We start from the raw sequence: 27,958 nt of genomic DNA, 5'->3' as shown, positions 1-27,958 counted from the left end.
AGATATCGCGTCGTATCGTATCGTACGGTCCTGTCTGGCACGCCTGGACGTCCGTGTCGTCGAGCGGCCCCTCCCTGTCCCAATTGGCGGTGCAGTTGACGAGGAGGGAATATGGGGCCAGCAAGTCAGGAAATAACAAGGACATCAAATACCTGACAAGATTGACGAAAATAGGAGAGCATGAACAAACAACGTCTTAGGCCTAACGAAAAGCCGATATGCGGCTGCCAGGCAAAGACAGGGGGGTTCCGCCGCCGTTCTCTTGCACACGCCCCTCCATCCTTCAATCTCTACCTCGGGCTAGACTGCACCGGGCATGGCTTATCTATGGTATCGTGGGACGAAGGTAGAAAAATAACAAAAAATTAACAGAAAAATGGTAAATGGTAAATGGTAAATGGTAAAACCGTTAATAAAAAATAAAATGGTAAAAGAAAAAGAAATGGAAAATCGGACGCCAGCACGACGCCGGCCCATTACGAAATGAGAAAAAGAAAAATCTGGAACAAAGAGGGTCGACTGCCCGGGAACACCATCTCGTTATGCAACGGGCACTCATGCGCACTCTTGGCCCTGCCTCCGATGATTTTACGTAGATTTCTCCGTTCCCAGAAACTCGGTTTTCGGGGTGTCTCGTGTTTTCCTGTCTCTCCTTCCTTTTCTTGTACATCTGTCGTTCTCACCTCCTTCCATATTTGCTTCGTGCGCTCGAACCTGCTCTTGCTTTTTTCGTCTCCTTTGACACATTTTCTCTCTTGTGCTCCTTCCCATTTTCTCCCGTTCACCTACCTCACCTGACCCTCGCCAACGCCCACGTCCACTCACAAGCACACTTTCCTCCTGCCCACTGCGACACACGGCCTCGCGCCTCCGCCGTCGTCTCTTTCCCAACTGGGAACACATCACGCACGCCCCTTCCTGCTCGCCATTGTTGTTTTTCTGCCTGCCTTCCCACACCTGGGCAGAACAATCATCACGTTGCCCTACCCTTGCCTCCCCTGCCTCGTTCCTGCTACAACCTCAATCTAAGACCGTCGCTGTCCCGATCTGGCATGTGCATTGACCCGCACCTGCCCTGCGACCGCCCTCCCAACAACCAACTCTGAAGTTCTTTCCTTCTCAGAGTATTATTAGTACCTCTGTCTCCCTGGGGAGCGTTTTGAAACAAAACGTCCCTTCGGCCCCTTTCAGCAATCTATTTTTCTGCATCCTACATCAACGCTGCACAACTTGCATCACGCTCTTTCGGTACCGCCAAAACTCGCCTCCTCGGGAACCAACCGCGCCCTCTTAGCCTTTTCAACCTTTTCGCCTCCTAAACACACACCCAGCACCGCCCGCTGCTCGTTCCCGCGCCGTCTGTAAAAGCGTCGTCTGGACCCTTTCTTTCCAATCAAAGTCCGCCGCCAAACAGTCATCGTCTGTCAAAGACGTGTGTAATACAACGTTTTGGTGTGTCCCCAGGAACGAATGCACCAAAATACATTACGCAGGCCCAACAGCCGCACGTCACTTATAGCGGCCAACGGTTCTTGTAGCGAATCACTTGGAGAAGCCCTAGTCGCTTGACGGCTTTTCGATCGCCTTCTCCGAAAACTGGCCGACCCCTGTATCTTTATTTATACGAGAAAGCCCTCGGTGTACTGGACTGTTTTCGAGCGAATTCGACTCTCGACGTTTTCTTGCTCGTTCGATCCGCTCGTTGTCACTGTCTGACGACTTTTCCACTCTCTTCCAACTTTCCTCTCTTTGGGCAGCGTCTCCAACTGCCCAGGCATTTTCCAGAGAAGACCGCATCCTCTGGAGCAATGCCCTTCAATCCGTTTACGGCTGTGACAGGACGCCATGCACTGACGCTGTTTGACATTCGGTGAGCAATGCCTGCAAAAAGCCTCCAATACCAGCAGCCAACCAAACCAGCCTTGTGGCGTGGAATTCTGACTTAACAACTTGCAGCCTCGAAAATGACTTCATCGTGTTCCGAGGCAACGAGCATGAGGCCGGCGGCCAGCTGCTCAAGGGCGTCCTCGCCATCTGCGTCCCGACCTCCTTCAAGATCGACGACATCCACTTGCGCTTAACCGGCACCCAGCGCCTCGTCTGGAGCGACCCGAAAGTCACTCCCTCCGGCCTCACCTCCTCCAAGATCGACCGCACAAGCAACATCCTGACCCACCAGTGGCCGTCCTTCAAGGGCACCCCCGGCAAGACCACCGTCCTCGAAAAGGGCAACCATGAGTTTCCCTTTGAGCTCATGCTGCCGGGCGACACCTGCGAGAGCGTCGAGGGCCTGCACGAGGCCAGCATCACCTACAAGCTCAAGGCCACCATTGTCCGCGGCAAGCTCGCCTACGACCTGCACACCTACAAGCACGTCCGTATCGTCCGCACGCTCGAGTCGTCCGCCCTCGAGTTCTTGCATGCCATGAGCGTCGAGAACATCTGGCCGAACAAGGTCGAGTACTCCATCGTCGTACCACAAAAGGCCGTTGTCTTTGGCAGCCACATCCCGCTCGAGTGTCGCTTCACGCCGCTTCTCAAGGGCCTCGAGCTCGGCGACATCACCGTCCGGCTCGTGGAGATCCACGAGTTTGTGGCCACACCCCCGTCCGGCAGCAGCAGCAGCTACCACGCTCACACGCGCGAGTTCAAGAACGAGAAGTTGGTGCAAAGCTGGACGGTCGGCGTCAACCGAGACGAGCACTGGCAGGACATGATCGAGGACACCGGCCAGGAAGGCTGGGTCGTCAACACCTCGCTTGACCTGCCCCGCAAGCTGGGACGCTGCGTCCAGGACGTCAACGTTCATGGCATCAAGGTGCGCCATAAGCTCAAGATGGTCGTGGCCCTCAAGAACCCCGACGGCCACGTCTCGGAGCTGCGCGCCACGCTCCCTCTCACCATCTTCATCTCGCCCAACATCCCGCTCGACGAGCAGGGCAACCTGACCGCCCCGACCGGCTCGGCCACTACCAACGCCACCAACCTCAGCACCATTGCCCCTCCCGGGTACGGTGAGCACATTCTGGACCAGCTCTACGACGAGGTGGACATTCACAACCTGCAGACCCCTGCGCCCATGTCGGCCATACAGAGCCCCATGTACGGGATGTCGCGCGCCGGTTCCAGCGAGAACCTGGCGTCCGTGCACAACCCCAGCATCCCCGTCCACCCAGCCGCACTCACCTCGCGCCTGCAGGACGTTTCGGCCCGCGACATGGCCGTCCGTCGCAATAACAGCTCTTCCATCCTCACGCCACCCGGCTCGTCCTCGGACACGACCACGCCCTTCACTCCCATGCACCTGCCTCACGCCTTCATGCAGCGGTCACACTCCTATGCGGCCGACCTCGGCGGCCTCGCCAACGGCAACAATGGCCACAGCAGCGCCCCCACCAGCGGCACGGCTAGTGGCAACCACAGCCACCCGCAGTCCGAGGCCGCGTCGCGGCGCAACAGCGGCGAGTCGCGGCACAGCACGGGCAACAACAGCGAGCAGAGTGAGCCCAGCGGCCCAGAGCACATTGACTTTGTCGACCTGCAGGAGCTCAACAAGGTGCCGTCGTACGCCACGGCCATCAAGACCTCGCGCGTGAACAAGATCACGGTCGGCGGCGACGCCGAGCTGCCCGACTACCGCACCGCCGCGTCGCGACCTGCCGTGCCGCGCACTTTGTCGACAGCGTCGACAGCGTCTCTGCCGGCCAACTTGACAAGCGGCAGCAACAACAACGGCAGCAGCAGTACCAGCAACAACAACAGCGCCAGCGCCAGCGCCAGCGGGCTCGCTCTCAGCTCGGGACTGACCAGTGAGCCTCTGTCGCTCATTGCGGAGGCACCGCAAGAGTCTGCAGGTGCATTCGACGACGTGACGAGCGCACCCGCCAGTCGCGCCAGCAGCAACGACAACAACAGCGGCGCCAGCGACAGCGGAGACGGTATTACCATTGCACACCCACCGCGCCTGCATCAGCGCAGCCGAACCGCCGGCTACCATCCAGAGCAGATGTCGACCTCCCCTGGCTCGGGTCTGGGCCCGGGCGCTGGCTCAGGCACGGGGTCTTCAGGCCGTCGCCGGCCTTTGTCCAGCAGCGTGTCTTTTCTCCACACCCGGCACAGCCAGTCACCTAGCGGTGATTCTGACGAGCGCGGCTGGCTGCAGCTATTGCAGGCACGCGGCCGGGTTGCCACCTAGAGAAACTGCGTGTGACAAAGAACGACATTGCACGACACATCATACTTTCATCGGCGCTCGCGTTATGTGACAGACGAGCCGCGGGTTTACGACTTAAATTTAAAACACGAACTGGGAAACAGACTTGTTGGGCGTTCAGCGATGTTTCAATTTTTGTTTCTTTCTTCCCGTCTCATCTCTCGTCATTTTCCTTTGCAATCTAGACTTTTGGGATATCCTGGGGCGGCATATTACTGTTCATTGTCATTGCTTGCAGGCGTCTTTTTTTCTTTTCATTTTCATTTCTTTTTTTTTCATGATAGGTCATGGCACCCACGCTACATTTGCTTCTGTTTGTTCTCCCTTCTCTTTATCTATTCTAGTATATACTATACCCTTTGTCAAATTCTACATTATTATTTTTAACAGCAATTTCTCGTTTCCGGCGACCCTCGGAGGACGCATGCTATGCAGACAGCAGACATCGTAGAACTCGTGATGGCCCAACGTCCGTCGAGGTGTGCTTGCTACAGATAAGGAGGACCAGAAAAGTGGCGATGGCCAGACCAACTCAACTAGATGCAATGGGCACGGATATCCCTGATCCGACGGCAAGCAATCGACGATCGGTTAGACCCTTTCTTCTCTCTATCGTCCATTTGGAACCTTGCCTCTCTTGTCTTCCTCTTGGGCGATCCACAGAGAATCCCCTCCCAACTTTTCTTACTGCCCCTCTGCTGCTGCTGCGCCTTCTTTTGCTGGCCCAGATGGGCAAAAGATTGGCCATTGCCATCTAGACCGGGCCCATCCCGACTCGGGCTAGTGGATGCCTCGAAGACAGCCACGACAGCAACCGTGTGCGCGTGACGCAGAGGACATTAGAAGACGCTGAGAGGCATGCTTTGTGCTGCCTATCTAGTCTCGCAGCTCGGATGGCAGGTGCGTTGGCTCTGTCGTCGAGTGATACAGAATCCTGTCGGCGTGCTTTTCGGCATCGCGATCTATGTCAACAACCACAGCTCTAAATGACTAAGATGGTTCGCTGAAGACGAGGGCCAGGACATGTACATGTATGTCGCAAGCTACGGCATTATTTTGACGTTAGTGTTCAGTGTGCTTGGTTTCGTCGCCTTTATATGATTTTGTCGTTCCTTATAGCTCTTGTCTGTCTTCATATTTCCCATGCGCAAAATTCACAGTGTTATGCATCCAAACCAGAACCGGCACTTGTACCATCCGATCGGCCTTTCCGTCATCGGGCCATTAGAGAGGCCCAGAAGCAGGGAAGGAAAGAATGGATTTTAAGCGGTCTCAGTGGGTGCAGGAGCCAATGTGTTCCTGCCCTTTTTGTCCCGTCCTTTTTCCCAGTGGCGCTCCACAAGTTGACGTCATAAATGCTATCTGTCTTTCTTTTTCGCATGCGGCCCCTCCATCACAGCATCACATCGGAAGCTGCGAAGTGGTGCAACAGGTCGCGCTTGCCAGTCGACGAATAGACAACTTTCTGCAATCGACGGGGCCCAGACCCACCACCTAGATCGGGGAGTTGCTCGTTGCTGCTCTTGCCCATTTTACAATGGTCTTCTCTTTACCCTGACTAGCATCGCATCATTTTGGTTTTGTTGCGTCGATCGCGGTTTCCTATATAGACACGGGCGGTTTCTCTTTTTTTGGATCGTCCTTTCCTTTCTTATTCTCCTTTACTGGCCGCTGTTCCCCTCATTTCCCCTAAATCGGTTCCCCTATTTCTTTCGTTGTTTCTTAGTTCTTAGCTTTACTAAGAACCGTCACTTTTTGGCTTCACTTTTAACGCTTTTTGCCCTGACCAAAGGCGCTTGTCTTCGTCCATTCTTCTCTTCTTCGCCTCTTGTCCCTGGATCGGCGGCTTTACCTGGCCCTAGGCGGCTTCTCCCAGTACTGTAAGTTGATTCAAAGGGTCCAGCCATTTCCAAGCGTGTTTTTCTGCCAACATTTGCGTGACTCTCGATCTCGACCATCATTTCAACCATTTCGACCATTGCGACCATCTCGACCTTTTCGCCATTCGCCATGTCTACCAGGCCAAAGCGTCGAGGATGTGCCCAGACCAGGCAGGCCAGGCCCGCACAGGTCGGTGCCTCGGAATCCTTGCCGTCGCATTCGCGCGGCAGTCAGCGTCTCTATTCAGGGGGTCCTGACTTGGCTTTTATCGGGCACTTGGGGCTGTGACGTCTTTCGGATCGCTCGTTCGTTCAGCAGCAGCTATTTCAGAGGGGGTAAAATAAAATGAACCCACTCTCAATGGCCCCGTTGCACACACCGTCTCATTAAACCGCCAGGCATTGTTGGGACTCTGAGGGACCCCGCTCTGGCGAACAAGAGCTTGGGCTATCCGCCGATTACCCGTCTCCTTGGCTTTCGTCCGACCTTTATCTTTCCTCTTCTCGTGCAGTTACTGTGCCTTTTTTTTTTTCCTGATTTTTTATTGAGGCTGTTTAGTTACATAAACTAACATCCTCGTCAACACAGCAAGACGTCGGGTTCCATCCTGACTCTCTGCAGACACCCGTGTCGATTTGTGTCACCCTTTTCTCCTTGCTTCCCCTCACTCTACATCACGCCTTAGACCGCCATGACGTCCGTCAAGCAGGACCTGCCCATTCGCCAGGGCACTGGCCTTACGTCCGTCACCAGCGCCGGCGACGAGGCTGTTCCCGATGCCGACCCGACCAGCGTAAGCGCCCCTTTTAATTCGCGTCTATTCCAAAATGCGTGGCATCCGGACATGTGGGACCCAAGACACTGACAACTCGTTTCAGACGGCCGGCCTGCTGGCTGAGCGCATCCAGGCATGGAAGCACATCTGCGGCAACCTCGAGGATTATATCGGAGCTGTCGAGAAGCTGCACAAGGAATCGGCGGGCCAATACGAGAAGGTCCTCAAGACCATCTCGAAGCCCCTGCGTGAAGGCCAGCACTTCGACTCTCAACTCGGCGGCATCAACGGCTTCTTCGACAACATGCGTGCCAACACGCAGGCCCTGATCAACACCAACCTGGAGACCGAGAAGAACCTCAAGGGCTCCGTCCTACCAATGCTCGAGCGCCTGCACAAGGAGATCAAGGCCAAGGCCAAGGAGCTGGCCCAGGGCGCACAAAAGGGCGCCAAGGAGGTCGAGAAGGCCCGTCAAAACACCCAGAAACATATCGAGCTGCTGGGCCAGCAGACGGCCTCCTTCGAGGCCACCGGCGGCAAGATGGATGCCACCCAGGACCCTTACGTTGTCCAGCGTGGCGTTCTCCACCGCCTGAACAAACAGGTTGTCGAGGAGAACAACCACCGCAACGACCTCATTTCCGTCCAGACCAACTTTGAGACGTTCGAGGCCCATGTCATCGAGGTCCTGCAGCAGGCCATGGAGGCCTTCAACATGTTCGCCGGCGGCCAGGCGAACCGCGTCAGCTCTCTCTATGGCGACATGCTGGGCGCCATCCAGCGTGTTCCTCTAGACATGGAGTGGAAGAGCTTCAACCAGCGCTTCAGTGATATCCTCATCGACCGCAACGAGCCGGCCCGCACCGTCGAGTCCATCTCCTTCCCCAACCAGGACCACCAGAGCACCCACGCCGTCATCGAGGGCAGCCTCGAGCGCAAGAGCCGCAACAAGCTCAGCTTCGGCACCAGCACCGGCTACTATGTCGTCAGCCCCTCGCGCTTCCTGCACGAGTTCAAGGACTCTGACAATGTCCGCAAGGACCCCGTCCCCGAAATGAGTATCTACCTGCCCGACGCCGTCATCGGCTCGCCCAACGGCGACAAGTTCACCATCAAGGGCAAGGATCGCAGCAAGTCCATGGGCAGCCGTCTGGCCGGTACCTCGGAGCTGCAGTTCAAGGCCCACAGCCCGGCCGACGCTGAGAAGTGGTACTACATCATCCTGGATGTCGCCGGTTCTGCACACGCCAGCCACGCCGAATCCGCCGCGTCTCCAATCTCGCCCATTGCTGCGTCGCCGGCGGGTAGCGCCAAGGCCAACGAGCTCGCGTCACCAGCTTCGCCCACGGCTGCCTTGTCCAAGTCGCCGGCGTCCAACATCGCTGGCGTCTCGCCGTCGCCTTCACCCGGCCCCACCTCGCCTGCACTGGCCTCTCCCGTCATCACCTCTCCCGTGACAGCCGGCACGAGCACCGCCGTCGGCTTCTCACCAGACACAAAGGGTGCTGACGTGGCCCACGAGGCGCAGGAGGCGGGCGTCACGCCGACAGCAGCAGCAGCGCCCTCGACCAAGGCTGCTGAGGCGGGCGTGGCACCAGCACAGACCAAGACGCTGGCTTAGGAGACCCCTTCGTCTTACTCGTCGCCTCATACCACTGTATCCCCACTTTCCGCCGACGAAATGGAGGACTATCTGTCACCAAATGTGTGGTCGCGGTGAAAGTGCAACGCCACTTTGCTCCTGACCTGCCATCTTTCGCCCCGTTCCTAAAACGGGGCGAGCCCAAAGTGAAGGAAAGTCTCTAGATTTGCAATGAGATGGGGATGACATGTATGCCGCGTCGGACAGTCCCGGGCCCATTTTGGCCAGGGTAACGACATCGGCCAAGACTGCAGTTCTGCATTGGCAGAGGAAGCAAAGAGGCCCTCGCCTAGACGAAAATGGAGACAAAGAAGAGAGAAAAACGAGGCTGTCGTTGGTAGCCTAGGAAGGGCGGACGTGGGATGGTGAGGCACAGTCGGAGTGGGAGGCCCATATCCCCTTATCGTTGTGCGTTGACCATGTTTTTTTTATACTACGTTTTGTTATGTATGCCTGCTATGGACTTTTTGTCTTGCTACTGTTTTTCCCGTTTTTCTTGGAATACGTCTCGCTGTTTTATATTACCGCTTAATATTATGATATGAAATTGGCTTTTGACTGATGCTTTGATGCTGCCGTGTTTTGCATCTTGCACAGGGAGTAGTGCTCGTCCATTTCACGTTCACAGGGTTTCCTACTCAGCCTTGTCTTGTCATCCTCCCGCACACCACCATTTATAATCTACGACTATCACCTCCACCACCCTTGTCTTCAACCGAGCCCTTCTGGTATCATTTTATTCTTTTTGTTGTGGCTGAATTTGCCTGGCCAGTGCCAACCGTTTTATATTTCTCCCCCACGCACCGAGTGTTGTCTAATCTATTTGGAACAGGCAGGGTATCAGTCTTGAGCCAATCCATGCTAGACATCTTCAGCCTTGCTACTAAGCGTTGGTATGTTATGGGACATTGGAGGATCTACACAAAAGAAAGGAAGGAACATAAGGAAAGAAAGCAGCACTTCCACGTGTTTAGGACGTTGGCAGTTGAACCAAAATTTCCGGTTCACCGTTCTAATGCTTTCAATGTGCTTTTTCGTAATGGTTATCTCACTTGATTCGAGATGACAAGGCCAGAATACCGCAAGACATTATGGCAAACCACATCATTTTCGATCTCTTTGTATCTTGTTTGCTGAGGCTCTTGTACTTTATTTTTTCACCGCCATTTTGATATACAGACGTCTCTTTACAGACGCCTTTTTTTTTTCGTGATCCTGCCACGCATATAGCTTTTGGCATCAAAAGAGGGACTGTGTTGTTTTAATTGTCAATTCGCCGTGCAAATCTGATTTTTTTTTTGTTCAACATCTCCGCTTCCCCGTGTCTGCCACCAGCAAAAAATATGAAGAAATATGGGCCGACATCAGCTTGAAGGCAGAAAGACGGTCTGGAAAATGTTGTTGTGCTCACCTTCGATAGATACTCTATGCCGTGGTTGTGCATAGGCTGTGTTGGAGTATACTGGACGCACAAGTCGAGGTGGCCGAATAGGTGGGTAACGACGATAAAAGATAAAATAAAAATGAATAGCTCAAGTGGTCAAGTGGTGGCTACACCATCTTTCTGTCCATTTGCAGACCAGACCAGACCATCCAGTACACGTCATTCAGCGGCAATCTACCTCAATCGAATGTCAGATAACCTTTGACGAGCAAAGTAGATCAGACTACGCTTGAACCTCGAGACCTCCTCCCGTGCCTCCCTTCGGCTAGGAGGGAGGGGGGTACAACATGGCCAGACGAACTGGCAGCTGCGCAGGAATGCTGAGCCCAGTCTGCCTGCGGCTCGGATCCCATTGGGTCTTTCATCGACGCATGTGCGTGGGCGCCTACCCTGTCTGTCATACGCGCGGCCCATTGGCTGATATCATACGCCATACTTGCGAGTACAAAGCTTGAACGCAAATCGTAGCCTTGTCGGTCAAACTGTCGGCGGTGTCCCCAACAAATACAGCTTCCCTTCGTCGGGTCTCTTCTTGTTCTTTCGGAAAGCTGAAAAGCATTTGCTGCATTCTTTTCTTTTTCTTGGTTGCTCTCCACGGTATGTTGGTGATCCCCGAGCGGGAGCCAAACTGAAAAGAGAAAGAGGGGGCAGCGACGAAGCAAGGTCGATGCAGAGACGATAGCTGAAAATTGAATACCGAAACCTTTCCACTCATTTTTGGGTCGTCGTATTTTTCTTTTTTCTTTCTTTCTTTCTTCCTTTTTTGATACTTTTCCCCCGTCAGGGAGGAGGGTTGAGCAGGGGATGGTAAACGCCTTTTTTTTTTTTTTTTCGTGCGTTCCAGTTTGGCCCACGAGACAGGGATAAAGCAGGCGTCGACGCCGTGAATGCAAGATGGGGGCCGAAACAGATTTTCGGCCACAACGGCCAGCTCAGCGCCGTCGTGCGAGAGGGTGTGTACAAAAACGAGCTTCGTAGTGGAAAGAATCAGAATCTGCGGACGAGAATAATTTGGTAAGAAGAATGTATTGTGTCAGGAAAGAAACATTGCATCGATAAAACAGGGCGAAAAAAGGCGTCCCGTTTGGTCGTATTTCGTGGCCCTGTCCCCTCGGGCCAGGTGTGTGCACCAATAACAATCGATTTTGTCCGGGCCTTGACAACGACGGCCAAAACGTCGCAAGGCAGATGTATGTTGTCCCCATTCCTGGAAATTGTCGTCCTGCCTCAGGGGTGCCCACCTGGAGAAGGCTGGGCGGGCGCAGAAGCGATCGTCTCCGTCTCTCATGTTCACACGCCAACATCAACTGGTTTCGGGTAGTGGAAGGTGGGAAATTGCCAGCCGGCTCATGTCAACGAGGAGAGTCGGTCTGCACCTTCGTTTGAATTCTTTCTTCTTTTTCTTCTTTTCTTCTTTTTCCCTCTTGACTTTTTCCTTTCCTTCTAGTACGTGAGCCAACTCCAAAATAGAAAAAGGCGGTGGACTACATCCGCGCAATCATTTGTATGCGCTGCTGCCGTGATGCCATTGGTAGCCTTATCTTCCGCAAGAAGGGCAGAGGGAACAGGGGCACGGCCGGGCGTCTGTCTCTGAGGGTGTGTCCCGACCCGCAGGCCCCGCGCGAAGTGTCGAACCGATGAGGCTGAAACCGCGTCCTGCTGTTGGCTGGACATACTCACGACAGGCGTCCAGAAAGGCACCGAATCCCATGCCGCAGACCGCCAAAGGGCCGCACTGGGCCGCACCGCCAGAAAATAGCAGTTTTGTCCCTGACCCAGCATGCTCTGAGGGGCTCCATATGCACACATTGTGCACTCCGCGTTTGCCTTGTCCTCGATCAGTAGCACCCACGGAGTAAGAGCGTGGCCTGGTGACTGGTGCATTGTTTGCTGCAAAGGCGTCATTGTCAAGGTTGTCGAAGCATTACGGTGGTTAGTCGTGTGCTCGTATTGTGGCAGTCCGCCGCAATGCACAAAAACGAGAACTATCTTGTTGTTGTCGTGGTTGTGTTGTTATTGTCGTTGTCGATGGCCTGAGAAAAGGGGTAGAGAAAAGGGGAGAGAAAATAGAGAAAGAGGCACAGAGCAAGATACGCATAGAAGTGTCGAGGAAGCCGCGAAGGAGCGGGGGCGTCAAAGACGGAAGGAGCAGCCGTGGGTGGCAGGTACGTCGACTGCCCAAGGTGGAGGAAGGTACCTCTGGACCTTTTGACCTGGCTTGCACATCTTGATCAGAAAGTCTTGCATGGCGTCTGTGGTTCGTGCATGCCATCTCTTCTGCACGCTGATGGCCGTCGTCTGGTTTTGTCTATATAGACTCCTCGTATCCTTTGTTTTCTCGCCCTTGAGGTTTCTGTTTCCGAGACGTCTCTTTCAGTCTCTTCAGCCTCTTCAGGTCGTTCTCCATCGCGCTTTCCTTCCCAGACATTGACGTACCTAGCCTTGTCCCCTCCCCTTTTCCCAGCCGTCTGCTCCTTCTTCCTTGAAAGCCTCCCAGCTGTCCCTCCTTCCTCACCTGTCACGATAGACTTGCTGCTGTCCACTGCTCAAAACATCTTCGCGTCGCCTTGTCCACCTATTTGCCACACTTCTTCTCTATTTTGCCAAACACCGCATCTCCGCTATACAATGACAAAAGCCTGGGCGGACAACAAGGAGACGATACTGGGATACTACCAGGTCAACAAGTACCCGCTCAACCAAGTCATGGTTCTCATGGCCACTGATCACGGGTTTCACGCGTCGTATGTTTCCACACTTCTTGCAGTATTGTATGTTAGACCACACTGGGAAAGACGTTTACTGACATATCTTTGCCTCTTGTCTTCAGACAGCGGGCGTACCGTCAGCAGTTCCGCCTCTGGGGCATTAAAAAATACAACCGCAAGGAACGGCCAGTGTCTCGCAGTGGGCGATATTCAGAGCCCAGTGAAGGGACACGACCTTCGTCGTCATCAACCATCGCCTACTCTCCTTTATCACAGGGCACTCCCCGGTCGGTCCACGCACATGTGAAGCGCCAAGACGGAATCAGCAGCCTGCAGACTATGCCATCTCCCTATTCGGAAATGGCATCGTCATACTCGGCGCCGACTCCAAACACAGGCTTTCACAATGACGGATCTGTTTCGAACCCTGCACGGCAAAGCAGTGCGATTCAAGCCGCCGTGGGCAGAGAGTCACCGTCTTCTTTTCTTTTTCTGCCGACGTCTGATACCGGCACGAATATGAAGCCGGCGGTGCCGTGGCAACAGTCAAATGGTGCCAGGAAGCAGCAAGACGAGCCGAACGACTACAAACTGCCGTGCCCATGTCCGACAGCTCTTGGCTCTTCCAATGCCTGGACCAATTCCCAGGCCCATCATGACCCGTATCCACCAGTCAAGGGTCTCATCAGGCCTTCGTTGCCGCTGGGCGACCTGCCCCCCAAGTATCAGCATTCGGAAAAGCAGTTTTGGGACATGAACCACAAGTCCCGCGAACTGGACGGGAGACCGCGGGCCTTGGCTGCCTCGGAGCATGTGTCTGTGACGCCGTATGAGACCCGGCGGTACCATTTGATCTCCTCGCCGCCGCACTCTCAGGGCCAGCCGCCGTCGCCGAGGACCGCAAAGGCCATGTTCGAACAGCATCCGGTGCCAAGAACCGTACCACTGTCACCAGTATCGCTCCCTGAAATTATTGTCCAGCCTTGCCTGCAGCGGCAGGACCACAGCTCTTCATACCATGCAAACGCTTTACCAGGTGCAATGGATTTTATGCGGACATACGATTCGGCGTACTCTGCGCGCGAGGGCCTATCCGAAGTCCCTTCGGCTCATCAAGAGCCTGGGCCAACATCGATGGCGACGTCTACATCCTGCCATGAGTCGGTATACCCCGGTTACCATCTTGTCTGACTGCCTCATCCACTGGACGGATGAGAAATGTGAGCTACAGGTGGTAAAGTGTTGATGGGTATTCTCTTTTCTGTTTGCGCTGATTTTTCGGATTTCTTTTTCCTTTCAACAACGGCCAGCACCGCTTCATGAGTCTCCCACATTGTGCCGTGCCCTGCCTCGTCGTCTCATGGTATTGAATTGACTATTGGCTCTTTACTGACTCCGACTCTCTCTTGCTTTGGTATAATTTTTATTTTCCGCTTCCATTTTATATTTTATATTTTCGATTGAAGGCCGCCCGGTGTGGTTTGAATTTGTCATTGGTTTGTTTACTGGTTCGTTTTGGACTCTTTTCTGTCTCGTTGGTCTTTCCATTCTTACTTTGCGATTTGATCGCTGCGGCTCGTACTTCCGAACTGATTTGTGCTGTTTGGAGTATGTTCATTTGGATATTGTGTTTTGTGTATCCATGGGTACATACATTTCATTTGGGTTCCATGAGGCTGTCTAGACTGCCTCGAAACAGCCCCGTCTCGACTTTGCTGTTGTTTGTAGGTCTTTACTCTGTAACTTTTTTTGCTTTTTGCGCACCACCTTGTCATATCTATAACCAATAATATATTATACACTGCGGAAGTGTACTTGAAAACATTTGTCTTGCAAAACAAGCAGTGGTATCGAATTCAGCTCTCCTCCACGAGAAACGACCTGGATCACCCGGGTCTAGCGAATGCATTTGTTGCGTTGGAGTAGAACAACGCTCATCCTATCTTTCCTTTGCAATGTCTCTTTATACATGTATTAGATACACGTCCGTTCGTTCGCTGGCAGCGTCTTATCCCATCAGGACGTATCGGCCTTTTGAATGGCAAAGAAATAGTTGCCCAGCTTCTCGCCGCCAGGGACGACCTTCCAGCCCAGACCAGGCACATAGGCAACGCCCTGGAACCGGGCATTCTGCCATGTCGCCGTCGTGTACGCCGGGGCCCCCGGGGCAAAAAAGGCCTCGAGCTCGGCTGCATTGATGTACTTGTTCCAGTCGTGCGTGCCGCGCGGCACGATGCCCAGCACGTCCTCGGCGGCGACGACGGTCGTCAGCCAGCTCGTCCAGGTGCGCGCCATGGTGCTCAAGACGAGCCAGCCGCCCGGCTTGAGGAGGCGGCCGCAGCGGTCGAGGAACGCGCCCGGGTCGGTGGCGACGTGCTCGAGGACCTCAAACAGCGTGACGATGTCGTACGGCTGGCTTGCGGCCTCGGCGGTCTCGGCGGCCGCCAGGTCCTCCACCGACATCTGCCGGTACTGCAGCCGCTCAAACACGACGGGGTCGCGGCGGGCATGGGCCCGGGCGACGGCGAGCACCTCGGCGGACGGGTCAATGGCGGTGACGGAGGTGGTCGTGGGCAGGCGGGCGGCGCTCTCCGCAAAGATGCCGCCGCCGCAGCCAATGTCGAGAAACGTGCGTGGCAGGAGGTCGTCCATGGGCTGGGCGGAGGTGGTGGCGGGTGAGAAGAAGGCTGCGTCGCGGATGCACGCCCGAATGAAGTCGTGGCGGAGAGGGTTCATCTGGTGCAGCAGACGCGACGGGCCAAACGGGTCCCACCACGAGGAGGCGAGGGCATTGAAGTGTGCGACCTCCTCGGGGCTGACGGAAGAGAAGGGAGGCTCTGATGCGGACGACGCAGAAGACGCTGTGGATGTGGATGTCGTCGAATGGTGTCGTGAGCAACGGGCAGCTGTTGGTGTTGAGACCCGTGAAGCTCTCCGGACCAGCCGTTGACAGCTTGGAAGCTGATGTGCTTGGGCCGCTGCCGTTGTGAAGCTGCGCGCCGACGCGCTCTGCCGGAGCCGGCATGCCTGGCGCAGCATTGGCGCTGCAGCTCGTGGGTGTGCCATGGCTGTTTGTACAGAACGCAAAGCTGACGAGGCCGTGGCAGAAGCTCAGCTTTCCCAAAATGCTTCGTCATGAGAAGGGGCGATTCTGCCACGATTTACCGCCTTCCAAAAGTGGTTGTTCCTCTTTCCTCAGTGGAAACGTATCGTTGCAGTACATGTGATCGTACGTCATTCGGCCGTGAGCCCACCCACTCCGTTGGAAGTGAAAACCGCCCCCAGGAGGAAAGCAGTTGCAGGGTCTTTTTTTGGCATTGTCGTCTCATGTCTGCGATGTCGCTCCCGCGCCCGATCTCCCCCGGAACGAGGCCGGCCAGATTTCGGAACGCACTTTCCATTCGTTCTGCCTGGCCTTCCTTCCTCTCATGGAATGCATGCTGGAGAAACGGAGCTGCCACTCGCACCTGCCACATTTACTGGCTGCTGTTCGACCAGCCTCGCATGTCTATTCACACGTCTGCTTATGGGTCCGCTCTATGATGTGCTGGAGCCTTTGCCTCTTTGCAATGCGCTCGCACCCGTGAATATCATGTGCGTGTAAATCCTACGTGATAGTACAACGACTTCCACTGCCGAGCCGTTTGGTAAGGCGCGCATAATGTTTGCTCGCGAGTGTGTAAGTGCTTTGCATGAGCCTAGCGCGGGACAAAACGGCAGGCGCTCAGCACTGTATGCTGTACAGAGGGATGGAAGCCAAAAGAACCTTTAGACGGGCCCGTAGAACAAAAAAAAAAACGAGGAGACGGCGCGAACGCACCTTCCGCGTTATCGAGCACGGAAAAAAGGTCACTTTCTGCGCTTCTGCGCTTTCCGTTTCTTTCGTCGGCTGTCTGCTGACGACCGCTGCAGCCCCCCCTAACGATGGCCTGAAAGTGGCCCGGTACTGGCGATGCCAGCGTCCCCTAAAAGGGCTCGTTTCGTCCTCCAACGGCACAAAGTCGGACATGCTCGGTGCGTCTCCAGACATAAAAAGAACGAGGCCCCGTTGCCGCTAGCATAGGAAAGGCCGAACAGGCTGTAATACCGAGAATGTTGTCGTGGTAAGACACTACAGAAGTCATTAGCAATTATTACAGAGCAAACAGCAATCACTTTAGGGAATCTCCGCCCGCAGAGCGGACGAAGGACGCCAAGCGTCGCCCTTGCCGTGCTTTGTCTTGCCCAGACTTTAAGAAGGAACCGCTCCCAAGCCCCTTCCCCGTCGTACAAGGCACATTTTTGCGCGGCCAGTGGCGATTTTGTCTTTTTGCTCTGTCGCTCCAATTCTCAACTGGCCCCACTCCCACCCTCGTGCTTAATATCCCCAGTATTCCTCTGTCACAAGGGAATTGCGAAATAGCGACAACGGAACAACGACTCCAACGTCCTCAACTGCTTGCTCTCCTCTACCTCCCGCTCGTCAACTTCCGTCTCGTGGTCATCTTCTGGCACTTGTTTACTGATCGGACCGCCAAAGTCTCATTGGATCTCAGTTTCCAGCGGCCAATTGCACATTTTCAATACAATTCTTCTACTTTTTGTTTTTGTTTTATCCTGTTCCAAGGGATTTTCTTGGCGAGTCGCCTGATTCCCGACTCACGCGGGTCTTTGTTGGCCATCGACACCACCTCTGACACCGTCTCTATTTTATCTACTATTGTTTTTTTTTTTCTCGCCTTGCGTCGCCCGCTGTCTGCCGAGGCTCAAACTACACAATTTATTCGCTTCACTTGCCAGCTTTCGACAGCACACGACATTTGCTTCGACATCAAGAGAACAGGACCTTTTCTTAACGTTTTCAACTTTGAATTTGGTTCTCTTCCTCCCATTTCAGCCCACATCGTCCACAATGCCTGGCTCCACGTTAGAAGGCTTCAACTCCATCCCGGAGACCATCGAGGCGTTCCGTATGTTGTCCTCTTCCTGTTCGAAGACGTGCGCCGCGAGGACGTGGGAGAGTTGCTGCGCTGGATACTGCTGACAGTCCCCGATCCCCCCGCAGGCGATGGCCAGTTTATTGTCGTCATGGACGACCCAGGCCGCGAGAACGAAGGCGACCTCATCGTTGCCGCCGAGAACGTCTCCACCGAGCAGATGGCCTTTCTAATCCGCCACTCGTCTGGCATTATCTGCGCACCCATCCTGCCGACCCGTGCCGACCGCCTGGCCCTGCCCCCGATGGTCCCCAACAACGAGGACCCCCGCGGCACCGCCTACACGCTGACCATTGACGCCTCCGACGCCGTTGTCTCCACCGGCATCAGCGCCCACGACCGCGCCCTGACCTGCCGCCGCCTGGCCCAGGACGACGCCGAGCTCGAGGCCGTTGTGGCTGCCGAGGCCCAGAAGGCCAACGGCAGCACCAACGGCAACGGCCACGCGGCGGCGCCCATCTCGGCTGCGGCCGCCTTCCGCCGCCCCGGCCACGTCCTTCCCCTGCGCGCCCGCCACGGCGGCGTCCGTGAGCGCAGCGGCCACACCGAGGCCGCCATCGACTTCTGCCGCCTCACCGGCAAGCGGCGCGCGGCCGTCATCTCCGAGCTGGTCGACGACGGCGAGCCGGTCCCTGGCCAGGCCCTGCACCGCGGCTCGGGCATGCTGCGGGGCGGAGGCTGCATTGCCTTTGCGCAAAAGTACGGTCTCAAGATCTGTACCATCACCGACCTGGCTGCCTACCTGGACAAGACGCACCCGACCGGCCCCTTCCCGGGCCCCCAGGTCGATGAGGTGTAGGTTCTCCCTCTGGTTGGACACGACGATACACAAAATTTGAAACAGACCCAAAAAATACAATCACTAGACGGCGGACGGTTGCATATACACACCACAAGAAAAAACGCGACTGGCGGCAGGCGGCAGGCATAGTTCTTGTCCGTCGTGTCTTGTATACACAATCTATTCGCGAGGCGTTTACGGCTTGGCTTTCTAATTTTGCATTGCTTGCTTTTATTTCTCTTTTCTATTTTTGTATACAGTTTTTGGAAACTCGGGTGCACTGCATATAACTCTGCATGACTCCGCACCCTTGGTGCTGGAAATACTACCAAAAAAAATCGAATAATCTACTGTCAAACACCATGGGAGCCGTTTACATTGCCGTTGTCGGACATGGGTTGCTGGAGCACGATCAATATGCGTCACAATCGAATGTCGCCATATGAGGCTCCTGCCAATAATGTCTCCACCACTTTTTTACGTCTTATCTTATCGGGAATTGCCATCGGGAATTGCCCCTCATGAAATGGCAAGACCCCGGACTAATGAACGGAAGGCGCGACCACAGCGCAACGCAAACAAGGCGTCACTCAGAACAAGACACTGTAAAGACGCAAATCAAAGAAATTGGCATTGACTCGACAATGTATCCAATAAATGTCTTGATTATTTGTTTCCTCGTATCACTCGAGAACAGAGATCAAGCATGGCCTGGTTGAGACTTAACGAGCCTTCGTCAGAGGACAGCAGTATAATAAAATACGGTGAACATGCTGTTTTAATATAAATATAATTCAACAGTAATTTTTATAAATAATGTCACAATAAACCAGTCCAACGCCTTCACAACTAACTTGCTGAAAGCCTCAAAGTCTGGTGAACTCGCCGTGTTCCTTCTTCAGCGCCCAACGGCTTATTTACTAACTAGGCTGTCGCAACGGATGGGCCCACTTTAAAATATTCAAAAATCTTTTGGCAACAACGACCGACGGCGAACCTACAGTGCCTCATCACCAGAAACAGAAAGTCCACTTTTGCGATATCCTGGACTGTCTTCGCAGAGGCCACAACAAACCACACAACATGGCAGCCCAAGCTCCCTCTCGGCGTGCGTTGCCCTCTGTTTCCCCCGTCTACACTCGTCCCAAAGGATGACGCCCGCTAACAGACCGCTCCTCCTCCCCACAGAAACGTGCCAGGACACCTTCGAGTCCGCCGTCGCCATGAGCCTCCATCTCTGGCAGCCCCTCTCCTTTGCGGTCGAGTCCAACCTCGGCGGCGGCGACGGCGCCGACAAGCGCGATTGGTTCGCCGGCGCCATTGCCGAGCTCTTTGAAGACGCGTGGACCAGCGCGCCCCTCTCGTCCAGCACCACCTCGACCGTGGCCGAAGACCTGCTGATGGACACCGAGAGCCGCCTGCTCCAGATCATGGACGACGAGTTTGACACTGTCGTCGACGACGGCAGCGCCTACGACGTGGCCAGCAGCATCGTGCAGCTGTGGACGCAGTGCCGGCGGGGCCAGTTTGCGGGCAGCGAGGCGCTGCGGCAGAAATTTGAGGCGTCGCAGGGCAAGTCGGTGCGGGGCGCATTCCATGCCGGCAAGGCCCCCGACGCGGACACGGCATGGCAGACGGACGATGAGGACGACGACGACGACGAGGACGACGAGGGGGACGAGGACGACAGCAGAGACGACGATGCGGGCGGTGACGTCAATATGGACGAGGCCCCGGCTCTGGTGGACGGCCCGGCGACACGGTCCAAGCCAGAACCCGAGGTGGACGAGGACGGCTTCACCACAGTGACGAGAAAGAAGAGGTGATCAAGAGAGGAGGAGAGAGGAAAGACTGCTGTTTAATTATGATAATCGTGTATTGCCTTATTTCAGCTTCAATTACGGGATAGACTTGGCTTTGGGTTCAATCAAAAGTTTGCTTTTGCCCAGCGTTAAGGAGTGAATTAACGTTTTGTCAACGCTTGTAGGTATGTAGCGAAAGACCTAAAACCAGTGGGCATATGGACGACCCTATAGGAACCAAAAAAATAAGGAGCGAGAAAACAACCCTGAGAAACGCCAGCTGCCACCAAGAGAATGTGTAAACAAAGACCAGCAGACGGAAGACATGCTTTCATGAAACGGGTCAGGCCAGGCGAACAGAGCCCTAAACGGGAACGAAGGTTGGCGCCCAAAACAAATCCAACGACGGGAAAGGGATATTGAACGGCAGCAACTCCGTCTCGCATCGTACAGCAAACAGAAGGCGGCGACAAGACTGACTGTGTCCGAAAACGGCAAATCAAAATCAAAAATCAAAAATCAAAATGCAAACGACTACCGCGTGTCTCTCGTTACTCCCAGTCCTCCTCTTCGCTGTCCTCCTCGACCCGCTGCGGGCTGTTGGGCGCTTGGCTGGGGGCACCCGACTTGGCGCCGACAATGTCGTAGCTGGCCTCGCTATCGGCCACGGACTTCTCGTCCGACTTACGCGGCGAGGCGCTGGGCTTCAAAAGGCCGTCCACGGACGGTGTCGAGGAAACCTTCTTCGTGGCGGTCGCTTTCGTCGTCGTCTTCTTGGGCGGTTGAAGGGTCTTGGAGGATTCGGCGGAGCCGGTCTGCTTGGCGGGGGCCTTTGCCGGGGCCCTTGCCGGGGCCTTTGCCGGGGCCTTTGCGGGGGCCCTTGCCGGGGCCTTGCCGATAGCCTTTCCGGTAGCCTTGGTCTCCTCGGATTCGGTGTCGGACTCGTCCTCGTCCGAGTCCTCATCTGAGTCTTCATCCGAGTCCTCTTCGTCCGAGTCTTCGTCCCATGCGACTTCCTCCTCAGCGGAGGCAGCTGTGTTGGTCAGCATATGAAGTACCTTTCGTTTTGTCCTCCTTGTTCTCGTTGTTCTCGTTGCCCTCATGGTCCAAACTCACCCTTGAGGAGATCCCGGCGGCGCGCTTCGGCGGTCTCAATGCCGCGGCGCAAAAAGTAGTAGCGCTTCCAGAAGTCGGCATAGGGGACCGTGGCCGGCACCAGCTTCTCCATCGTGGCGCGCAGCTCCGGGTACTTGTTCAGGTCGCTCGCAATGTCTGCCGTCTTCGAGTCGATGTTGAATGTCTTGGCAAACGCCGCAAACTCGTCGCCGCCCGACGGATCCTTGGCGAAGCTGTCCGGGCTCGTGTGGATGACGTGCAGCTGCGCGTCGAACCGCGACGTATGGATCACGCGCTTGCCTTGGGCGTCCTTACTCTCAAAGAGCACCGTGCTGCCTGCCGTGTTGGAACCGCTGCCGCCCGCGGCAGACGCGCCGGCTGTTGGCGGCGCAATTGTGATGGCCTCGCGCAAGAAGTCGCGCAGGCCCGTGCCAAACTTGATCAGCGCCTCGTCGGCGGCGTCTTCCGCCCGCTGCAGGTCACGCAGCCGCTTGGCGGCCTCGCCCTTGATTTTGGTCAGGACCGTTTCATCCTGTCCGCCAGCGGCCGCGCCGTCCGTCGCAGTGGGTGTCCCTTCGGAGGCGCCTGCCGCAGCGGCCGGCGAGGACCCTTCTCCGTTGCCCCCGGCACCTGCTGGGCCCGTGACAAGGGATAGGTTGCGTGTGTGGCTGACGAGGGTGTCGCGGAGGCCGGTCAGGCCCTTGGATGCGTCTTGGCCGAGGGCCGTAACCTCGAGCTGGGCTTCACGGACAACCGAGCCGCCCTAGACGATGTTGTCAGTTCCATCTGAAAGTCTGAAGCACCGTCCGTCCCATCCAACGTTGCTTGCTCGAGCAAGCCCGAGACTACACACACCTGCTTGACGACGTTGCCAAAGAAGCCGCCGATCCGGGTGGCCCACGGGCTGAGCGCCGAGACGGCAGCCTGGAGATCCTCGTTGATTGTTGCCGGTGGCTGGTCGCGGGAGTGGTCCCGGCCCTCACCGTCTTCGGGAAGCGACTCCCTGGTAATCTCGTCGTAGGCGAGATCCATGGCTGCTGATGGGGTTGAGGAGGGGGGGGTGGGGGGGAGAGGTTATCGCGGCAGAGAGGGTGGAAGTGGAAAAGGAGATGGAACAAACAATGCAGATATGAGGATGTCGACAATCGTGCCTGCGCTCACGGTATCGATGCACAACAGGTTGCTCCAAGCCGTGTCTGGTTCTCAAAGTGCCTCTGTAATTGGATAAGAGAATGCAGAGGTCCGAGGCGGTCACGTTGCTGAAGCTTCTGCGGTGAGGTTGCTGGTCCGAAGAGGAGGAGTGATAGTGAGAAGGACTAGGATGTTACCCACTTGTGGTTTGGGCGGGATGCTTAGCGCCCTACGGCCGTTGCAGGTGCTCTGGTGCTCACTGGCTTGTGCCTATTTCAGACGGTTTGTGGGCGGGACCAAGCCCACTTTAGTGATGTGTCAGCGGGACACCAGCCACACCTGTTCAAAGAACCATCCCAGCAAGCCGGCTCCCTCAGCGTGGGTTTCAGGTTTAGGTTGCTGAAGGAAAGCCGCAGAGAGCGCTGTAATATTGGCCCCGGCCCTTGCCTCAGGCACTAGCAAGCCTTCTGTTGCTGCTCCTCGCAATTGGCAAGAGCGACCAACAGAAACAGCTCTTCTCAAGAACGGAAATCACGCCCTATCACTGGGTGCGCCTCTGATAGCAACAGTCTTTCGAACGGGATCAATTGTATCAAAAACGCCAGGCTATGCCCTGGCCACGAGATCAGCTGCCAAGTCCTGGGCCATTCCATTGGATTGCAGGACCTGCATTCCCAGACGTTTTGCGTCATCCATCTGTTTCTCCTCTTGTGAGCCTCGATCATGTCACGTGATGTGGCGTCTTCGCGAAACGCAGCAACAAAGAGGCTGTCGGTGGCACGCGCGACGGATATCGGGGGAGTGAGGAGCAATGACGAAATGGTTCCGCTTTCAAATTCAACGACTTGGTCGCACGTTTTTCTGCCGGCCAAATTTTGACAGGCAAAAGCCGAAAGGATACGTCGTACCCACTCCTTCCCGGAGAGCGAAAGGGATGTTAATTACTCGGCACAGAGGAGTGGACGAGTCGTGCATCTTGTATGAAGAAAACTGCAGAGGGGCACAGAAGGAGCGACCGGTTACGCCGCGTGCATGCGCTATGGGCCAGAAGCAGCCAACCCGTCCACTGTCCACAGGCGCGCCCTTTGACACGAACAAAGGAAGGAACGCCCAGGTCGTGGTGTGAGACGCAGCGACTCATTGGCCGGTCGCACTTGCGGTTCTTTGTCTTCATCTACCGTGCTAGTTCAGTTGCACACTGTGGGGAATGCACGAAGGATGCTGCGAACTTATTTGCTTGCGCTTTGCAATATACGAAATACGCAGTCACCGCCTAATTAAAGTGCTCTTGAACTGTCGTCTCCCGTTCGTCTGTAATCCAATGTCGGATACCAGGACATACGCGCTTGACGGAACCCTCGTTCAGTGCCTGTTGCAATGACGTATTTCGCAAATGCACGGGGCAGGCACAGCACTGTCGAGGAAAGAGGAAACCGCAGATTCCATGTCTGGGAGACACGGAAGGAGCTCATGAGATGGTCAGGGCCAGGATTTAGGCTCGTCTTAGCTTGTCAGCAGGTTCAGTACGAATATGCCCGTGACTCACGAACCGTGCTGTGGCACACTTTACAAGGTAAACCGCTTCACAAGGGCAGGACGCTACTGCGGCGATGCCGTTCGGATGTAAGACACAGTCCGGCGGCATTGTCGTCGCGTAGCGAGAGACTGGCTTTCTTCTCGTGAGCCGGGTGCTCTGGGTGGGCTCTCGTCTCCCGGTAGCTCCTGCTGTATGTTGCTCTTCTCAAAATATGTCGATTCTGTCTCCTCTTTCCTTGACACTCGTTGTGGTGATTAGGGAAGGAGGGGCCATACATTTTTGCCCTCCTGCCCTGTGTACTTCGTAGTTTGTCCAGGCAGGTATGGTCGACCTGTTCAGAGTTCGGAACTGTCAAAATGCGTCGTGGGGCCGAGAAGGAGCGATGGTATCTGAACTGGGGGCAGTGACTTTCAAGCGTGCAGTTGGACGCACCTTCCCTCAGGTACACAGTGGTATCGACACCGTACCTGGAATGGGAGGCCCAAGTGGGGGGGCTCGGGGGCTAGAAGATCAATCTAAGAGAGGAACCCCAATCCAGACGGGGCAGGAGAGCCAAAAGAGGCAGGGGCGAAGCACGGGGCGCTGGGTTCCAGTCGTTATTTCCAGTTTGTCCGCGTTCAGTGCGGATTACAAATTGAATTTTCGGTTCTTTCTAGCCCCTCTTTTCCAACCCCATCCATCTGCTTCTCTTTCTCCCACCACCCATCACCACGCCTTGTTTGCCTCATCACCACCACCAACAAGACAGCGTCGACCCTGAGCAGCGGAATACCAGGGAGTGAGAAAGACACATTTGCTTTAGGACTCGCCGAGAAGAGGCGGCAAAACAAGGAGGAAAAGAAAGAAGACGGGAACTGGAAAAGGAAAAGAAGCAGAAAAAAGAAAAAGAACACCTGCACGAATAGGCTCTTATCAACCCCCTCTCAGAAGTCGCCATTCTGCCCACTGGCTGCTTTGAAACGGGCCACTCGTCCTCCTCCCTGCCCCCCAGTTTCTGGTATTATCTTGCCTCCCGCAGCATTCCCCCCCAGATCATTTTTCCAGGCACCAAACGTTTCGTCTCAGGCCACAATCTTTCTCTCTTCACCCTCACCCCATCCCCGTTTTCTCACTCCTGCATACTTTGTTCGTGCGTTGCTTCGAGATAACGTCGTCATCTCAACTTTCTTTGCCCTACCCACACATCCGTGTGGCCTCGCTCGCATTGTCTGCCCTGGCCTGGATCCTCAACGGTTCGAGTGCATTGAGCACCCAGCATCTTCTCGTCACTCTCATCTGTCCCTTCTTTCCTCGCTCGGCGTGGACTTGAGCATCGTCACTTTTCTGGGAGGCGACAATATCGCTCGACCATCGCCTCCCCTGGGGTCACTCTGTGTCTCACCCTCGCGCGCTTGAGGCTTCACTGCGTGTGAAAGCGGACGCTCTATATCGCAAGAGCAAAGCATCTTCGCTCCGTCTATACTCTTCCCGCACTCCCTTCCCAACACTTTTTCCCCGCCCCAACCACCCCCCGGTCCATCCCAATGGCTTCCAACCAGAACTTCCTCCTTACACCTCAGCAGCAGGAGCTGCTTTTCGCCGCCCTCAACGCCAACCGGCCGGCGGGCGGCTCGTCCGGCATGTCTCCCAACGGAGCCGGCGTGACGGACACACCCGTCACGACAAAGCCCACCGATCTCATCAACAGCATCGCCGACAGTTCGTTCCTCGACTACGACTACTCATTCGACGGCGCCGACACCAGCCTCGATTTCTCGCTGGAGGGCGACCAGTCGAACTTCATTGACAATGACGATGCCGACGCCGACGCCGATGATGCAAAGACCGATTCGGCTCCTAGCAATGCCGACAACGACTCGCCGGACAAAAGAAGCCATCCGGACGATGACGACGAGGACGATGGCATCATAGCGAAGCGCCACGAGAGCACAGAAAAGGTGCCCAAGAAGCCCGGCCGGAAACCCCTCACATCAGAGCCTAGCTCGGTACGTCGTACTCTCCATGTAACTCCCGAAGACTTACGGTTACTGACAAAAACTGCTCCGTATTGTAGAAGCGCAAGGCACAGAACCGCGCCGCCCAGCGGGCGTTCCGTGAGCGCAAGGAGAAGCACCTCAAGGATCTGGAGACCAAGGTCTCCGAGCTGGAGAAGGCATCCGAGACCGCTAACAGCGAGAACGGCGTGCTGCGGGCACAGGTCGAGAAGATGACCGTTGAGATCAATGAATACAAGAAGCGCATGGAGCTGCTGTCACGATCGCGGTCCACCTACACACAGGGCGGCCAGCAGGTCTTTGGTAACCCCATCTTCAACAACATCAACGACGTCAACTTCCAGTTTGAGTTTCCCAAGTTTGGCCAGCTGCCAGGACCAGCGTCTTCCAATGGCACCACCGCCGTCAACACCAATACCAACGACAACAGCCCGACATTGTCGTCGTACAAGAGGGGATTGTCGTTTGACACACTCAGCTCCACCTCGCCCAAGGAGCTGCCGGGTCTGAGCACGACCGCCACAAGCAACGCCAACAGCCCCGCCGAGTCCATCAACAGCCTGAAGAAGACCAGCACCAAGGAGGACCTGTCCAAGCTGTCCAACGCCTTCACTCCGCCTTTGACCAACGGCAATGTCGCCAACGCGTCCCGGTCCAGCATGGATTCGGCCTCCACATGCTCCCCTTCCGCCTCGTCGCACACCAACACCGCCCCCAGCTCGTCGTGCGGCACTTCTCCCGAGCCCTTCACACAGTCGCCTATGGGCTTTAAGCCTGTGGACACGTTGACGACGATTGGGGAGGAACAGCCGGCCATATTTGCCAACACAAATGCAAATGCAAACACAGCATCAGGTACTATTTTCCTTTGACAGCGCGCAGCTCGAGGTGCGAGCGAGTTACAGCTACAGCACAACCCCCCCAGCTAACATCATGTGCCGTCTAGACTTCTCACAGTTTGCCAATGTGGACATCAACGACATGAACTGGCTGGGTAACCAGACCAATTTCCGGTTTGACCCACAGCTGTTTGGTGACTACCGCGAGCCGCAGGAGAACATTCTGTCCAGTGGTGGCTTCGACGACAGCTTTTTCAACGATGCTCTGGAAATTGACTTCACCACTCCGTTCAACATGGCGCCGAGCCCCGTCGTGCCTGGCGGGAACAAGAGCAACCTGATTGCTCAAATCGATGCAGCCAAGGAGGGCGAGTTCGCCTCGTCGTCCATTGCAGGCGCGGCCGGCGTTCCGGCTGTGGCCAAGCTTCCTGCTGCTGGCGGTATGCTCACATGCAACAAGATTTGGGAGCGTCTGCAGAATTGCCCCAAGGTCCAGAACGGTGACTTTGATCTGGACGGCCTGTGCTCGGACCTGCAGAAGAAGGCCAAGTGCTCCGGGTCGGGCGCCGTCGTTGACGAGACGGACTTTAAGTTTGTCATGAACAAGTATCTCGACAAGGACGGCGAGTCCGACTGCACAAAAGATCTGATAGACGACGTCAAGGCGCCTGTCGCATGAGGCGTTGACGGACGTGAGAGGGACGGCTGGCGATTTGCTGATCGTCTTGTACAATGGGAACACATTCCAAATGCACAAATGCACAAAAATGGGCGAAACGGGTTAAAACAGCGCACGGAAACAGGGTACTGTACAACACGACAAAAATTAGCGAGAACACGATGAACGCGGGACGACGTTGGCTCTTTGATTTTCCAGGGGCAAACAACCGCGCGCATAGCGATACGATGGGACGAAACGGGCGCCAGGACGGAGCAAAAGAACTTTTGCGAAACAATACCATTGCACTTGGACGGAGACATAAGAAAAAGAAACCAAAAAAAAATTACGGCGACTAAGGTGTCACGGCGAGATTGGGGCCCACGACATATCAACAAGGGGGGGATCCAACGAATTTGGGAGGGAACACAGTTTTATCTTTCATTTACACCGGTTGCAAC

General features: G+C 55.5%; 8 protein-coding genes across 8 annotated transcripts; 6 read left to right on the top strand and 2 right to left on the bottom strand.

Annotated features, from left to right (window-relative positions):
- Nucleotides 1-1,808: 1,808 nt before the first annotated feature.
- SPBR_06701 (carbon catabolite repression protein) lies at nt 1,809-4,195 on the top strand (the record flags this gene model as incomplete). Its single annotated transcript, XM_040764957.1, has 2 exons — nt 1,809-1,870; nt 1,957-4,195. The coding sequence occupies 2 exons, from the start codon at nt 1,809-1,811 to the stop codon at nt 4,193-4,195; spliced, it is 2,301 nt and encodes a 766-aa protein (XP_040616204.1).
- A 2,590-nt stretch (nt 4,196-6,785) lies between these two features.
- Nucleotides 6,786-8,490, top strand: SPBR_07024 (PH domain protein; the record flags this gene model as incomplete). Its single annotated transcript, XM_040765279.1, has 2 exons — nt 6,786-6,887; nt 6,973-8,490. 2 exons carry the CDS (start codon nt 6,786-6,788, stop codon nt 8,488-8,490), a joined length of 1,620 nt encoding a protein of 539 aa, XP_040616203.1.
- Nucleotides 8,491-12,583: 4,093 nt separating this feature from the next.
- On the top strand, nt 12,584-13,854 carry SPBR_07352 (uncharacterized protein; the record flags this gene model as incomplete). Its single annotated transcript, XM_040765606.1, has 2 exons — nt 12,584-12,726; nt 12,786-13,854. 2 exons carry the CDS (start codon nt 12,584-12,586, stop codon nt 13,852-13,854), a joined length of 1,212 nt encoding a protein of 403 aa, XP_040616202.1.
- An 825-nt stretch (nt 13,855-14,679) lies between these two features.
- On the bottom strand, nt 14,680-15,688 carry SPBR_08995 (hexaprenyldihydroxybenzoate methyltransferase; the record flags this gene model as incomplete). Its single annotated transcript, XM_040767121.1, has 2 exons — nt 14,680-15,524; nt 15,586-15,688. 2 exons carry the CDS (start codon nt 15,686-15,688, stop codon nt 14,680-14,682), a joined length of 948 nt encoding a protein of 315 aa, XP_040616201.1.
- Nucleotides 15,689-17,554: 1,866 nt separating this feature from the next.
- SPBR_07691 (3,4-dihydroxy 2-butanone 4-phosphate synthase) lies at nt 17,555-18,438 on the top strand (the record flags this gene model as incomplete). Its single annotated transcript, XM_040765945.1, has 2 exons — nt 17,555-17,612; nt 17,639-18,438. The coding sequence occupies 2 exons, from the start codon at nt 17,555-17,557 to the stop codon at nt 18,436-18,438; spliced, it is 858 nt and encodes a 285-aa protein (XP_040616200.1).
- A 1,065-nt stretch (nt 18,439-19,503) lies between these two features.
- SPBR_07797 (pre-rRNA processing protein) lies at nt 19,504-20,246 on the top strand (the record flags this gene model as incomplete). Its single annotated transcript, XM_040766051.1, has 2 exons — nt 19,504-19,528; nt 19,609-20,246. The coding sequence occupies 2 exons, from the start codon at nt 19,504-19,506 to the stop codon at nt 20,244-20,246; spliced, it is 663 nt and encodes a 220-aa protein (XP_040616199.1).
- A 527-nt stretch (nt 20,247-20,773) lies between these two features.
- Nucleotides 20,774-22,370, bottom strand: SPBR_07103 (bsd domain containing protein; the record flags this gene model as incomplete). The annotated part of the gene is made up of 3 exons (XM_040765357.1): nt 20,774-21,255; nt 21,339-22,101; nt 22,194-22,370. 3 exons carry the CDS (start codon nt 22,368-22,370, stop codon nt 20,774-20,776), a joined length of 1,422 nt encoding a protein of 473 aa, XP_040616198.1.
- Nucleotides 22,371-25,529: 3,159 nt separating this feature from the next.
- Nucleotides 25,530-27,518, top strand: SPBR_06880 (fungal AP-1-like factor; the record flags this gene model as incomplete). The annotated part of the gene is made up of 3 exons (XM_040765136.1): nt 25,530-25,991; nt 26,060-26,855; nt 26,926-27,518. 3 exons carry the CDS (start codon nt 25,530-25,532, stop codon nt 27,516-27,518), a joined length of 1,851 nt encoding a protein of 616 aa, XP_040616197.1.
- Between the last annotated feature and the right edge of the window lie 440 nt (nt 27,519-27,958).

Source organism: Sporothrix brasiliensis, assembly GCF_000820605.1.
Source record: "Sporothrix brasiliensis 5110 chromosome Unknown Cont20, whole genome shotgun sequence".
Lineage (NCBI taxonomy): Eukaryota > Fungi > Ascomycota > Sordariomycetes > Ophiostomatales > Ophiostomataceae > Sporothrix > Sporothrix brasiliensis.
Note: the sequence above shows the minus strand (reverse complement) of the source record. Positions and strands in the feature narration are given on the sequence as shown.